General features: G+C 42.1%; 1 protein-coding gene across 6 annotated transcripts in view; it reads right to left on the bottom strand.

Annotated features, from left to right (window-relative positions):
* Nucleotides 1-15284, bottom strand: part of itpr3 (inositol 1,4,5-trisphosphate receptor, type 3) — a 197050-nt gene that overhangs the window by 29516 nt on the left and 152250 nt on the right. For 5 of the 6 annotated variants that reach the window (XM_086069881.1, XM_086069875.1, XM_086069879.1 and 2 more), the window contains 13 exons: nucleotides 12464-12589; nucleotides 12270-12395; nucleotides 12067-12187; nucleotides 7883-8213; nucleotides 7663-7771; nucleotides 7503-7596; nucleotides 5619-5794; nucleotides 5349-5508; nucleotides 4592-4800; nucleotides 4317-4517; nucleotides 4144-4254; nucleotides 3745-3840; nucleotides 3575-3676 (listed from right to left, as the gene is read on the bottom strand). In XM_086069881.1, coding sequence (XP_085926007.1) covers nucleotides 3575-3676; nucleotides 3745-3840; nucleotides 4144-4254; nucleotides 4317-4517; nucleotides 4592-4800; nucleotides 5349-5508; nucleotides 5619-5794; nucleotides 7503-7596; nucleotides 7663-7771; nucleotides 7883-8213; nucleotides 12067-12187; nucleotides 12270-12395; nucleotides 12464-12589 — 1962 coding nt within the window. The remainder of the gene's footprint in view (nucleotides 1-3574; nucleotides 3677-3744; nucleotides 3841-4143; nucleotides 4255-4316; nucleotides 4518-4591; nucleotides 4801-5348; nucleotides 5509-5618; nucleotides 5795-7502; nucleotides 7597-7662; nucleotides 7772-7882; nucleotides 8214-12066; nucleotides 12188-12269; nucleotides 12396-12463; nucleotides 12590-15284) is intronic. The other variant, XM_086069876.1, reaches the window with a different exon arrangement.

Genomic DNA, 15284 nt, shown 5'->3' with positions numbered 1-15284 from the left:
TTGCACATAGTTCTCAAATGAGCACCAGTGGTTGTTGTTGGCAGAGGTGGCCGCGTCAATGAATTTAGAGCGTCCGTCATTCGGCAATCGGCAACAGTCAGGACACACTTCCATCATTATCAATCCGTCAATATTTTAAGCCCAACGGCATTGTAATTGTGAATCCATCATTCTTTCAGCGAAATGGGCGTTTGCCATGGCATCCGTCGTTGACGAACTGACAAACCTTTGTCAATTGACGGAATGTTTTTTTGCCCAAATCTAACCTTAACGTCATGCTCACATGGAACTCCATGCGCTAGGCATTACTGACACCTAGTTGTAGAAACAGCGCACAGCATAACATGCTTCCAATTTTAAGATCACCACACAAAATTAGTCACCATTAATAAAGTACATTTCATCAAAATATTATCTTAAACAATCATCACAAATTAAAAAATCCTACTTACACAGAGATGTCACTCATCTGCTATTAGCACATCGAGTGCGGAACCTCTTTTCCTATCAATGCTTAGTGTCATATATGGCCAAGAAGTCATTGTTTGTGAGAACAATTACGTCAAGGTTTTCATGAATTTTTTTCTCCAAACATTACAAATACATATCTAAGTAAAATGCTGGTTTTATATTTGTGAAGAAGTAAGAGTCATTGTGCTTTTTAGACATGGTTTCAGTTGGTATGCCTTCAATTGCAGTGTGTAAAATGGAGATCACTGAGCGGCTGTTAGCTTGCAAATGAGCGAAGATCTCCGCTGGCCGATGACGTAACGCTACGGCAAATGCCAATCGGACAAACTGCATTACACCACATTAAATAAGAGTGGTGTGCTCGTTTCAATTTGTAAATTTTCAATTTGTTCGTTGAATTCACCTGGAACCTTTGTTTCCATGTAGTAAAGATACTGACAATTAACTAAACTTTGATTTGTGTTTTGATATTTTTAATGAAATAGAAAAAAATATGTAGTCAGGCAGGAGATCTCTTTTTAATATTATTAATTTTTGCTTTTATAACACATTCCCCATCCACCCATCCATCCATCTTGTCGACCAATTTCAATTATACTTTATAATTTCAGCATTGCAATAAAGTATGATTGGGCCCTGATTTCTATACTCCACGCTTTTTCAGCATGCAAAAACTCCCACATGATACATCAAATTTAGACCAATCAAATTTCAACTTGCTTCAAAAATTCACACCATCCTGGGTATATATCGTCTGATTCCACATTACTTACAGTTTTCAGACAATTTAACGTTATATATAAATGTTTCCCCTTTAATTTTCAATGGGACAGACATTTTTCTTCCTGCAGACCCCTACGTGGGACGTAACACCAAATGAAGAAAATGTTGACCTTAGTCTTAGAAATAGGTAGCTGTAGTTAGTAACTATGAGGTAGCATAATTAACTCATTCTGGTATCAAATACTGCCCCTAATAGAACAAACAATCAGCTAATTGTATGTTCAAACTAAAATAATCAAGGAAAGACAGAAACAGAGGATTAGCTATTAAATATGAAGTATGTGTCACACAGGACTTCAAATTTAATGGACTTGGACTGGATTCGAGTTGAGCCCTTTCAATATGCACAGTGCTCTGTTTCTACCCCTAGGTGTTAGTAATGCCTACGGCATGGAGTTCCATGCGTGTCAATGTTTGTGCTCTTAGACTGTGTACTTTTGCTGCATTCGAGGATGGTCGGAAGTCGGACTTTTCCGATTTAAACAAGGCAGTGTGTATGGAAACGCCCCCTTGACCTCAGAAATTCCACTTGTGTAGTTGGGGGAAAAAAAGTACCCCGACTTCACCGTCGGACTACAATGTGACGTCACTCTACAATGGCGACCCCTTTAGACACACAGACCATGAATAGTAAAACACAATTTACTCAAGTATAAAACTAAATAGCTTTCTTCATTGATAAATATTTGACATAACTTCACGTAACACAATGTATGCCGCTATCTCCCTGCATGAAATTATATGGTGAACTACTGAACGGCATGGAATGCTTATGAAATAAGATAAAAACAATAAATGATGCAAAATAGCAAGAAGGCAAGTTTGCTGGAGGTCAAAATGTGTTTTGAGGACCAAAATAAAAAATGCTTTATCACTATCACTGTTTACTTTTGCCTCGAACGCTTTCAGGCCCGAACTGGGAAAAAACAACTCGGATATATCGGACTTCCTCAAATGCAGCATTTGTGTTGCAGTTGCCTGATGTAATCAGCAGCCTATAAGAGGCAACCACAGCCTATAAAGGGGGCAGCGGAAGACACAGTCTGTTTGTCGGACGATTCATCTGCATGCCTCCTGATAGTTCGCCTCCTTGCGCCACGTTTTTTGATCCACGATCCCTTCTCGTTTCTGGTATAGTTTCCGCTGCCTCGTCTAGTCGAGAGTACGTTTCACGCAAGCCGTTTAGTTGACGACTTACTAGGCACTCCTTGTATAGCGTTTGCCCCTGGCTGATGCAAACACCTTTGTTCTTGTTGTCACGTCAATGTTAGTGCGGGTGAGCCTTGAAGATTGCATCACCTTCAGTTGAAACCTTGTTGTACAAATAAATAATTGTTAACACTATTATTGGTGTCTGCGTCTTTTGGGATCCAACCTCCTAAACATAACAATGCGGCATTGGTTTTTAGTTCGTCAATGACAGATGCCCACTTCGAATGACAGGAAATATTGATGGACTCCCATTTCACTGAGGAATGACGAATAATGGATTGGCGATTACAATGATGTTCGGCTTGAAATAGTGACAGATTGACGATGACTGAAGAGTCTCTTGACTGTTGACGAATGACGGATGCTCAAAATTCATTGGCGTGCCCACCTCCGCTGTTACCTTTATTTAAATGGTCTGCTTTTTATATAGCGCTATAATTACACCATATGGTGCCTAAAGCGCTTTACAATGTAAGCCTCACATTCACCTGTTCTCACACACACGCACACACACGCACACCTACACACACCTACACACACGCACACCTACACACACGCACGTACACACACGCACGCACACACACAAACACACCAGTGGTCGGCTGCTGCCATGCAAGGCGTTGCCAGGTCCACGGGAGCAAATCGGGGTTCATTGTCTTGCTCAAGGACACTTCGACATGGTCACCAGGGGTGAGGATCGAACCCACAACCTCACGGATGGGAGACGACCACTCTACCACTGAGTCCATCCCGCCCCAGTGTGCCCAAGTCTACATGGTCAGCTGTATAAGGGCCAGCTGTATAAGGGCCACTGGGACAAACACCATAACTTCTGTCAATGTGAAGAACTTGTAAGTTGTCACACTCGTGAGTCAAGCTATCTCTGTATCTTGAAAATTTCGAGTTATTTGATCTTTTGTCCCTTTGGGGCCACCATAGCTTGACTTCAGACACGTGAGAAAGCATTTTTGTTGGAACTTGACACCAGATGCACCTGACTCTTACATGGGCAGGTGGGAGGCATGACAGTCAAAGGTAAGGGAGGGGTCATCCTGATAACCCCACACTATATGATCCTAAAAGCCAATGAGCATGTGGAGTACTTCACCTGCTGGGCCAAGATATAGATGTTGTGTCCCACCTCACGAGGTGACACCTCCCCACCCTCACACTCACTCTCCTGATGGTAGGCCTTCTTGATCACGTCCACCTGCATGTACACACACACACAGTCTGTAGATTAACCTCCTCACTGACGTGGGACGAGAGGGGTCTGACCAGTTCTCGGGGACGGAGGTTGAACAGGATTCTCTCTGCATTCTCACTGTCATGGCGACTTTCCATGAGCCCCAGCAGCAGCTTGGAAGCGTTGTCCTGGTAATGGGGAAGATGACATCACGTGACATTATGTTCTTGTCTGTTTAATCTTGTGGTGCTTTGTGGGGACATTTTGGCCGGTCCTCACAACTCAAGAATTCCTTTTGAGGACTTGGTTTTAGAGTTTAGGTTTGAATTGGGTTTTGGTTGAGGTTAGGGTAAGGGTTAGGATTAGGCCATCAGTTATGATGGTTAAGGTTAGGGTAAGGGGCTAGGAAATGCATTATGTCAATGGGATGTCTCCACTAGGAATTATGTGCTAGATTGTGTGTAATGTCACATGATGTACGGGCAGCACACCTTGAGCTGCAGCACCATCTCCATCCGATAACGGCAGAGTGGGCTGATGTCATTGAGGATGAGTGCTGTAATGATGTCGATGCCGTTGCATTCATGGGTCACGATACATGTCTTCAACAAGCAGACACAAAAATGGCTTCCTTGGAATGTTCTTGAGAAGCATGTTCTCTTACCTGGTTCTCTTGACACGGGCCCTGACAGTACTCTGTGAGGGTCTCCAGGGTCTGCGTGATGAGGTGGACATTTGACTCATTGATGTAGAGGCCCAGCAGGCCTAGGCCGCCTGTGGTGCTCCCACACATGATGTCCAGGAACTGCAGTGTCTCACACACTAGGTTGTAGTTGGTCTTGTTGTTCTGGCTGCGCAGAAAGTTCTGAAAGAGCATATCAAAGGAGATAAAGCACTCGTTCATTCCACTCATGGCCACCAGATTGGACCAGCACTCACTTGCAGATCCTGGTTGTGGTTCTCGCACAGAAGCTGTAGGAACCTCAGGATGGGCTTCATGATGAGAACTGCCGGGCCCATCTCTGTATCCACCTCCTTCTGCTCCGCTATTGACTGAGCGTGCAGGGAAGAGGGGCCACCGCCTTCGACCTGAACCAATAGGGAATGTCCGTCTGTGGCAGAATGTCCAAGTGGTGAAGAAGACCCTTCTGGAGAAGGACATGCATGTTAACTCATTCAAACCCCAAAAAACGTATAAATAAATGTTTTAATACTTTGTCTTTCACTTCCAAAAACATATACGTTTTTTATGTTTTTGTATGCTAGAACATACAGAAGGCTTTGATGCAGGTTCTAACCTGAAGAGGTCGCTTAAAGCAATGGTAGTTACTACAAAAATGGCGAGCAGGTGGCAGCAGAGTGTAAAGCCAGGGCCATGTTGCAAAAAGCTTTTTTTCCCAGTGTTTTCAACAGGTTTGTGAATAATGATGACACTTAGCTATATTCTATTGCTATTTGCTGCAAAACGGAAAAAGATACAAATGTATTTTTTTTTCCTGATGGAAGAAGAGACTCTTCTTCTTTCTTTTGGTAGATAATATGTCTTTAGAGCAATAGAAGACAATATTCTCTGGGCCTTGCAAAATCAGTCAAAATCCAGTAAAACAGCCGGGAGCGAAGAGGGTTGCTTCTGTGAAAATGGCTGGGAGTCAATGAGTTAAGAGGACATCACGAAAAGTGCTCTCGGTGATCTCACCGTTGTCCAACTCCTTTTCGTTGGCTTTGTGCGACATCTCGCCGACATTAACTGACACGGTGGCTTTGATGTCCATCTGTGCCTCCTTCATCCTGTCATGGAGAACTTTGAAAAACTTTTCCGACTTGTTGTCCCCCATCATCAGCTTGTAGAAAGAGTTCTACAGGATTCAAAAAACAGGAGAAAGCTTCTCAAAAATAGAACGGCTGGACTAGCAGTTAGCCACATAAACATGTGAGGTTCATGTTTATAAGGGGTGCCCCAGTTAACCTGTATCTCCGTGTTTCCTCCCTCGAGCAGACAGATGGCCAGCTGGATACTCTCCTGGAAGATTTTGTCATTCTTGGTGCTCATCACCAAGTCTGTGAAGAGTTTGCTCCCACCTTCTCGGTCCAGACGACACTGGACCGCTGCCACCGCCGCCCAGTCGCGCTCTTGCTCACTGCCTGAGATTGATGCAAGTATGTTATGACTTCAGAATTTAAACTTGTTGAGCTGAAACGTCACAAAAAAAAAAAAAAGACTAAATAATAGGTACATATTTCCCCAAAAAGTGGCTTATTCATTAGCAGGAGGACCATACCTCAAATCAAACAAATAAGTGGAAATCATTATGACGCGTCACCAATGTTCACTATAAGATGCGCATGTGAGCAATTGCACAGTGCTCTCACCCTCTCAGCGCACAGCAAATGTCTGCAGCGCATTAAAAAAAATCGTAACCTGCGCTATAATTACTGCTTGTATTTTATCTTACATTATCTTTATCATATCTTCCTATAAATACATTGACAATTGTATTTAGCACATGTGGTGACGGAGTGTGAGAGAAAAATGTGACCTCCCACCACAAAAACAGCTTAAATGCAAGGCAAACACCCATGTTGTGTAATCATCGTGGGACGTGCGTCCATAATGAATGGGCAACAACCACACACACGATAGTTCCCTTCCCTTACAGTCTCAATAGCAGTTTTAATAGGGTGTACATTTAGTTGTTCTATTGTAATTTGAAGCATACATACATTGCACAAACAGTCACACTCTGCACTGACAAGACTACAGGCAACATGCAAACTGCTCCATTCAGGAAGTCCAAATATGGGCGCAGTTTAGGAGCCCCTTAAATAAGGCTCTTTTTGTTATTCAGAAATGTTTGTGTTTTATTAAATTACATGTTTTCCATTATTTTTGAGTGGACTGTGTAACAACCATATTTATACCATTTGTATTGAGAGTTAATTATGCTTAAGAAGACCAGTGCGCTAAAATAAAAGTAACAAACTAGGGCTGATTCTATTCATGTCACAAATCTGATCTGTTCTATTTTGACATAAAAGTGGTTAAACCATTTTTGTAACCAAACTTATGATCTTAGCTTTCGGACAGGTGTGATACTGGTTTGGCCGCCATGTACATGTCTGATGTTGCCAAGGACTTATACTGTACATGAATGGATGAACAATTCTTACAGAGGTTAGGTTTACATTTCACAGCCAATTTTGGCCCAATGGGCTTTGCTTTCATTTCATTGTTCATGGTTCTTACAATATGATACAGACACATCTTTGAGTTGCACTCACAGATTTATAAATGCATACTTACCAATCAAATATTCATGTAGCGCTTCTTGCAGACTTATAGGTACAACCATACGAAACACACTGTGGCATGTATGCCGTAAATATGCCGACAGTAAATAACATGAAAACGCTGCGGGAAATCAATATTTTCAAGAGAGGTGGGCTTATTGAGTGGCAACGTAAGATGGCCGCCGGTGGCTTCACTTCTCGCTATGGTGAATAAGTGGCATTGTGAGCCCATTCATATGTAAATCCATGGATGTTCCTCACCGTAGACCAAGAAGTTTTCGTGAATGCACAGCCACGCGGAAAATTAGAGGGAACATTGCATGTCACCACATGATATCTTTACAACAGTACCTGCACACCATACGTGGCATCTGAAAAGCTAACTTTGAGCAATATTATTTGAAAACTATTATATTTAAATAGAGAAAAAACATGCTGAGTATCATTTGATCGTATAAAAATGCTGTACAAAAATATCTGTAAACTTCAAGAATAAAGCCACCAATGAGGAAATATTATAAAATATATATATAATTTTTTTTAAAGAATAAACAATTGGTACCTGCCCCTCCGAGTTCTACCAGGTCATTCTTCAGGTTGTTCTTCTTGTTTGGAAACAAGTAGTTCTGCAGCAGAACTTTGCGTAGTGAAATTCCCTGGAAAGCCACATTGCGAAAATTAAGCTAGTTACATCATTACGAGAAGAAAACAGTGTTCTCCACCTTTTCATCAAAGTCCAGTTTTCTAATCAACATCTCCTGTAGAGTCCTCAAAACTTTGATGCATAACTTCTCCTCTGAAGACATCAGGGCCTTTGTGTGCTGGATCAGTCTGTGGCCACGCACGCACACACGCACGCACACACGCACACACAAACACACAAAATTCGGAATGGGCCTGACACTGACAGTCAACATGAATCGACGAGGTGATTCCTCTCACTTGGAGATGAATCCACCGGACTCGCAGCGCTGGCGTGCGTCTGTTCCCTCCAGAAAGAGAAGCTCTGGCTGGTGGAGAACGTCGACCAAGACTGAGAGCTCAGCGTTGACGAGTGGTTTGAGTCGCTCCTCCAGCGTATTGATGACGTCCTGCAGTTTCTCAATGATATTCTTGTAGTCCCAGGGGTTGCTGGGTGCAACAGGCCGTGTGGAGCGCAATGCCGACTTGTAGCTGGTGTTGGAGCGCGACAGCGAGTTTAGAGCACTGGTGGACAACATGGCGCTAATCTGAGCCTCCAAGTCCAGGGGGAGAGCGATGGAGCGACTCTTGGCTGAGAGGAGACAATCAACTCGCATTCAAACACCATGTTATGACATCTTCAATGACAACATGTGTGGCATCAATAACTCTTTTCCTGCTGTTAACGTTAATTAATGTTAACGGAAATCCCAACGAGTACCGCCATCAATGCTAACTGACGTCAACTATGTTTTATTTTGTATTTCTCAATGGGCAGCGCAACGTCTTGGGCAGCTCTGGTTTCAGAATGAGCTGAAAAAATAAACACCCACTAACTATGGCCAGCAGATGGCAGCATTGTATCTCTTTTCAAAGGGATAATGACATGACAACATGGTGGATCTTAGGACATACGTTTTCAAGGATGTCGTGAATGATCAAAGCGTTTGTCACATTAAATCTAATTCACAGGGTGTCACTAAACAACTAATATTAGTGTCAAAGTCACTGTTGTGCACAAAATGTATGTTTTCACAAAAAGCTTGTTTTCTCCTTATTTTTTCCATTATAGTTCGGTGTCACTCAAATTACCTATTTTCAAACGGTGTGTAACAATTATCGGCCGGTTGATCTGAACCTTTTTCATCTTTTCTTCAATGAACGGGCTTGCCGAACCTTCAATCCATGAACAACACCTCCGACCATCTGTATGTGCAACTTTGCAAACATTAACCAGATTTTACAAATTGGTGCATCCAATTGGGTTAAGCAATTAGGTTAAATTTTAGTCCCATGTTTGCCTGATTAGGAAGTTCAATCCCCTAGTTTAAGGCCGTTTCTCGTTTGTTTGTTTTTTGTTTGATTATTTTATCGTTTTAGTTATTTTCCTATCACAGTAGTTTTGCTTCTTTTAAGTTCCAAGCAGATTTTCCCAAATGGATTAGAAAATAAACGTGCACAAAATCAAAACCTGATAGAGTACTGCGTGTGTGATGTATCAATTTATATTAACCTCTAAGCTGAACAAAGAATTCACAAAAAAATTTAAGGGTACAACCTTCATTTTAATGACTTATTTAACAAGGTTATCATATGTTATCCTGATAAAATTATCAAAAATAGAAGTGGTGCCCCGCAGGATCAGCTCAAAATTAATTTAAATATTAAATTTGAGTCTCCTTCAATTAATGAGTCAATTGATTCTTCTTCTTCTTTTCCTTTTGACTTTTCATTATTAATTTAATAATTAACAATTATTAATTTAATAATATAATAATAATTAATTGAACCGATTTACCCTACAGGTGATTACTAAAGAACGGAATAAGGTAGAATCATACTTTTTTTTCAAGCACACAGCCTTACCTGACGCCTGTGCCTACACCAAATGCCTGTGACTCAGTTCCATTTACGATAACCTTGGCAGTCATGCCTTCATGGAATTGCCAAACAATGTTTATGAATTTTCTGGGACAGCTGTAGCGCTGGAGGACCCACCAGAGGAGGTCACGGTCTACAGTGTCAAAGGCCTTTGGCAGATCCACAAAGGCAACAAAGAGGTCTTGCTTCCGTTCACGACACTTCTCTTGCAACTGTCTTGCAGTAAAAATCATGTTCACACTACTCCTGTTTTTCCTGACGCCACACTGGGAGTTTGGGAGGAGTCCCTCAGTGATGTAATTGACCAGTCTGCGGAGCATGACAATTGCTAATACCTTGCCAGCCGCTGCAAGAAGCGATATTCTCCGGCTGTTCCCACGTACAGATTTATCGCGTAGATGGCGATAATGCTTGGATTGATGGGGGACGCATTGCTGCATACATACAGTAATAAATAAATGAATTGCTCATGTGCAGAGGTAGCCACCCTGCTTTAGGATTTCAGCTCAGATAGAATCAGAACCAGGGCTTTTGTTGTCTCGCAGCATTCTAATGGCTAAAAGTGTCAATCGTTCGGTGATTAGAATCTGCTCCTTTGTAAAGATGGATCCATCCACACTTCTAACCGGACAGACACAGCCTGAGCTTCTTGGCCCAAAGATGTTTTTTGTGGCATTATAAAAGTTTTGCATGTCATGCTCGTCGTCATTGATCTGTATTTCTTGAGCTTTGAGCAGCGAAGCTTCTGCTAGACTGTCTTCCTTTGCTTTTGCCTTTAACCCTATTCCTGCTTTTAGAAGAAAAAAAAAACGTTACACGTTTTTTGAGTGTAGTTGACTATGTTTTAGTGCTTTACATGGGGTCTGTTTGACTATATTGGCGTCTGCTGCTGGTGAGGAGGCATTTTGCATGAAGTTACCCACTTAAGTTAGGAAACCTCCTGCTCAGGGTCAGCTATTCACTTAAAAACATCATCGTATTTGTTCAGGAAAAATTAATTATTTTCATTTCCAACAAAATATGAACAAAAACTTTTATTACATGCTGTGACTGTTGACCTGAGTACTCTTCATTGTCTGACACATAAAACAAATGAGTTATTATTGTATATGGCAATATAACTATAAGCTAAAACAAAACTGTAATCGCCTTCACACTTTAGCTCTCTTTCCACAACGCTTGATTATGTCTGTACAATAGATGTATCCATCATTACAATAATATTTCAGTGAGATACAAATGCTTCTGTTAGTGCTGTCAATAGATGTATCCATAATTACAATAACATTTCAGTGAGATACAAATGCTTCTGTTAATGCTGTCAAAGTTAATGTGTGAACTAATTAATTAATCAAAAAAAAAATCGCATTAATCATGTATTAACTCAAATTAATCGCACCCTTAATTTTGACTGCAGATTATCATTTAGTTTGACAGCCGATGGTTACCTTATAGGTAGCACAGGTTATGTTTATCCAATAAACAAGGGAGGAGGGGCTATGGGTGCCGGGGCACATGCCCTTTTGGCACTGATGCCCAAAATGCCCCTTTGTCCATTTCTTTCTTTCTTTATTTTAAAGTTTGTGAAAGTACTTTTGGTGCCTTTCAAAACCAAAAATTAAACAACTTAATTTACATAAAACAAATTATTATTATTACATTATCCTTGGATGACGTCATACTACGAGACGCGCGCCATTCAGCCAGGTTGCTCGCCACAACACCTGCGGTCGGTAAGTTGGTCTCTCCGTTTGTATTTACGTAGTCTCACTCTCAGTAAGCAAAAGCCAAGGTTATAGAATGCAGAAAACTCAAGCAAAACCAATGCCTTTATTTGATAGATCTTGTCGACATGATCACAGAGTATGCTGCGTGCTAGCTTAGCTTCAATTGAAATGTAGTGACACAAGTTCTAATCAGCTTTGCAACTACGATGAAGTCTGACATTTGGGCGCAGTTGGTTCTGAGAACGCGGCGGAGATGTCCCCCTCAGTTAAAAAAAAAACACGATCCTTCCCATCCACTATCGCCGCGGCAAAAATCCCCGGTAAAACTAACGTTCCTCTTCCATTGGAACGGGACATGTAGCTTCTGCTCCAACTACTGATGTGTTTAAGGTACACAGAATATGTCGGAATTTGTAACTCGCTCAGAATTTTAATAAACTCTTCCTGAAGACTCCAACTTGTAGCAGGTACTCAATGATAGCTGAATTGAAATATACTTCAAAATATAAGTGGAAAGTGCTACATGATCTTTGTTTTTATTTTAACTAACAGCTCGTTTTGGGGGGTTTGCAGTCAGAGTAAGGTCCTAATAAGGACTATTTATTTTTTTAATGCACCACATACACTCACTGACATGCCTGGGAGGCGGGTGGATCGGAGTGTGGGGATTTCATTTCCCTCTGCTCCGGTTCACCTGCTCCCAATTTTAATGCACCACACACACACACACACACTTGTATATACACTGGGTGGGGTCACATTCAAGGTTTAGGGGTAGAGTTCGCCAGCCCCCCCCCCCCCCCCCCACACACACACACACACATGCCAAAGGGTCACCTGTGACAGCAAGGGTCTTGATGCAGGTCTCCACCTGACTTCGATGCTGCTGCTGCAACCAGGGACAGTCCAGCAGGCGTACAGATGACTGCAGCAGCTGCGTGACAATGGTGTGATGACTCTAACAAAGAGAGAAGGTATGGAGGAGTCAAAGCCAAAGATTAGACAAAGCACACTGCTGTGGAGGAGAAGGTTGAGCTGACCTGCAGTGAGGTGCTGTTCTCGGAGAAGGGTGAGCTGAAGAAGGCGTTGATGGTGTCAAAGACCACGTTGATAATATACTTCTCCAAGATAGGATCAGAAAGTCGCTTGTCTCGTTTGTTGCACACCTGCCAGCAGGACACTCGCCTTGAGCAATCACAGGTCAAAGGTAAGACAACAAAGCACCCTTGCTCACTTGGGCCATGTCCACTGTGAAGTCCTCAAAGAGCTTCCAGATGTGGTTGGACGTGTAGATTTCCTTCATCTCTACCTCCGTGTCCACGTAGCAGTGATTGACAAAGTTAACATAAGCGACTTTCACCTGAGCACACCCAAAATGGCCACACAGCAGAAACATAGTCAGAGCAGTAATGTGTTAATGCAAATCCCAGACGCTTTGCTAAAATGTCACTCAGTGCCATCTTAGAAATCTGATTAGTAGGCAGTGGCCTGTAAAGGGTGGTGTAGAGGGAGCAGAGACCTGACATACATTTCAGGGCTTACAACCAAACGAAGTTTGATGTGTATTCAAGCCAATCGAGAACTAAGTTCATGAGTCTCAGATACAGATTTCTCAAGACAGATTTCCGTCACACATTAAACATCCGCAGCACCTCCCAACCTACTGACAATCAGGTCTTCAACTGACAAACCTGCACCCCACACCCCCCCCCCGATTCCAAAGGGCATCACGACTTAAGTCTGCACCGGCTAGTTACACTGCTTCACAAGGCACTGTTAGCAGGTGCCATGATCCGTGATCATCCAGCAACATTACTGCTTTTCTGCAACATTTAAAGTTGTAGCAACTGCTAAGCATTCACACAGAGATACAGTAGCTGTGGCAATTGCCACGTTATAGGAGGATCCTTTGGGACGTCATTATTTGTTTCGCGCATTGCATCACGGGAGCTGGGTGGCAAAAACACAGCGATAGTTTTGCACATTTGGAGGAGGATTAAGAGAGGCAGATGGTTCATTTTTGTTGTGCCATCAATTGTACGGCTCAAAGGGGGCCTAATAAAAAGTTTTATCGCATTCCCACCGAAGTGGCCTCGAAAAAAGAAAGTAATAGCTGCGAGCGATCAGGAGGTTAAACCTGGGCACTCCAAAAAAAGCCTGGATTCCAGCTGGTGCTGACAGGGTTTGTGAGGCTCACCTTAGGTAAGTACTATATATATTTGTTATTTGGAAAGGATTTAAAAAATTATAAATCGTTTGTGCAGTATCAAATCCACTGAGTCATATTGTTTTCGCTATCTCATTAAGGTGTTCCAAACCGCGATCGACAGCACCCTGAGTTGTTCCTTGCCTTGAAATGGGCTATCATGGATGGCAAAACGTGAAGGCAAAAGAAAAATCCATCCGGCGTTATGAACAGAGGATCAAAAGGCAAAGAGTATCAGAATAGTGTTATGGATTCCGATGAGACAAAATATATTTTTTCTTTCCTTTTGGAGTGTTGCACTTCCACAAACGTACTGTAATGCAATACACCTCCTGCGCCTCCTTTCTTATACTTACTCCTCAATGAAGAATAATTACCGAGCTTTGCAGTCGTAGTGAGCAGTGATGATTTTACTATTTTCTTTGGCGATCACCCACTGGAGATGCAAATCGCTGTGATTCTGCTTGGCCAGGTCAGACCTCCGCTTTTAGCACAATCATGGATTTTGTGCTTGGTTCACAAGACTGGTCCAACTTTCCTCAGAAGAAAATAATCGTAGGCCTCCAGGTTATTTGGAAGCCTTTCATTTTCAGGAGCAAAAGGTCCAGGGCTTTCTATTAAATAAGAATAAATGTCCCCAAACCAAATGTCTGTGTGGCCAGGAAACAGGTGAGTTGTTTTTTGGCGGCCGTGGCTCAGGGTGTAGAGACGGTCGTTCGTAACCAGAAGGTCGGCTGTTCGATCCCCGCTCTCCCTAAGTCATGTGTTGTTGTGTCCTTGGGCAAGGCCCTTCACACACATTGCCTCCAGTGCTACGCTCCTTCAGTGCTACTCACACTGGTGTATGGAAGGTGCGAATGTGTGTGTGTGTGTGCTGCTCAAAAGTCAAAAGTTTGTGAACCACTTGAGCAATTTGGATTTTTTAATTATTTTTACCTGATTTTGTTGTTCAATCGGAACCATTACATTTTGTATGAAATAAGAGGTGTAGGTTTAGCATTTCAATGCATTGTTCTTTTATTTTTTATTTTTTTTATTAACTGTGTAGTCAAAACTAAATTGAAAAGAGTTTGTGGTCAATTCATGTAGGTGCAAAAGAAAGTGAATCCTGAGCTGCATTGCTTAAAACAAGCAGTAAAGTAAGATCAGGTAGGACAACTTGCTAGCCAAACTAACCACTGAAATGGATCAATGAAATTAGAGGTTTAGCAAAGAAACTGTGCATCACTGACTGAAACAGAGACAAAACCTCGTCACTTTAGTCTTACCCAGGTGAACCCATACAGGTCAGTCATGCTGAGAGGAAGATAAATCTCAGGGGATCTCAGGAAGTGGGTAGCATATCTGCCTGGGGAAAGCTATTAAGTAATCTAAAAAAAAAATTGCTTCATCATTCCACTAAGGAAGCAGATCATCTGCAACTAGATAACACTGAAAAATACTACAATCCATACTAGAAGTGGATGACCTTCTAAAATATCAGCAAGACCCACAAGACAAATGATAATTCAGGTGAAAGCCAACCTGTGCATCACATCGAGGGATTTTGTAGACCTCTTTTGCTGCATCTGGGACACATGTGCATGCTTCAACAATCAGAAGAAAAGTTCATCGACAAGGCTTTCATGGAGGGTGGAGAGAATGTTAAATTCTGGGCTGGCTTTTCATCCTCAGGACCTGGACAACTCCACATAGTCCAGGGAATCATGAATTCAGAGGAATATTGGGATATCCTGGTTCATAATCTGTAGCCATCCTTTGTGATGTTACAGCATGGTAGAAGATGGATCATGCAACATGACAATAATCATTAAGCATTCCAGCAATACAACCAAGGAATGTCTGAAGA

The sequence above is a fragment of the Leptonotus elevatus genome, chromosome 2 (assembly GCF_054856555.1).
Source record: "Leptonotus elevatus isolate MCC_2025b chromosome 2, RoL_Lele_1.0, whole genome shotgun sequence".
Classification (NCBI taxonomy): domain Eukaryota; kingdom Metazoa; phylum Chordata; class Actinopteri; order Syngnathiformes; family Syngnathidae; genus Leptonotus; species Leptonotus elevatus.
This window is presented reverse-complemented; position numbering and strand designations above follow the sequence as displayed.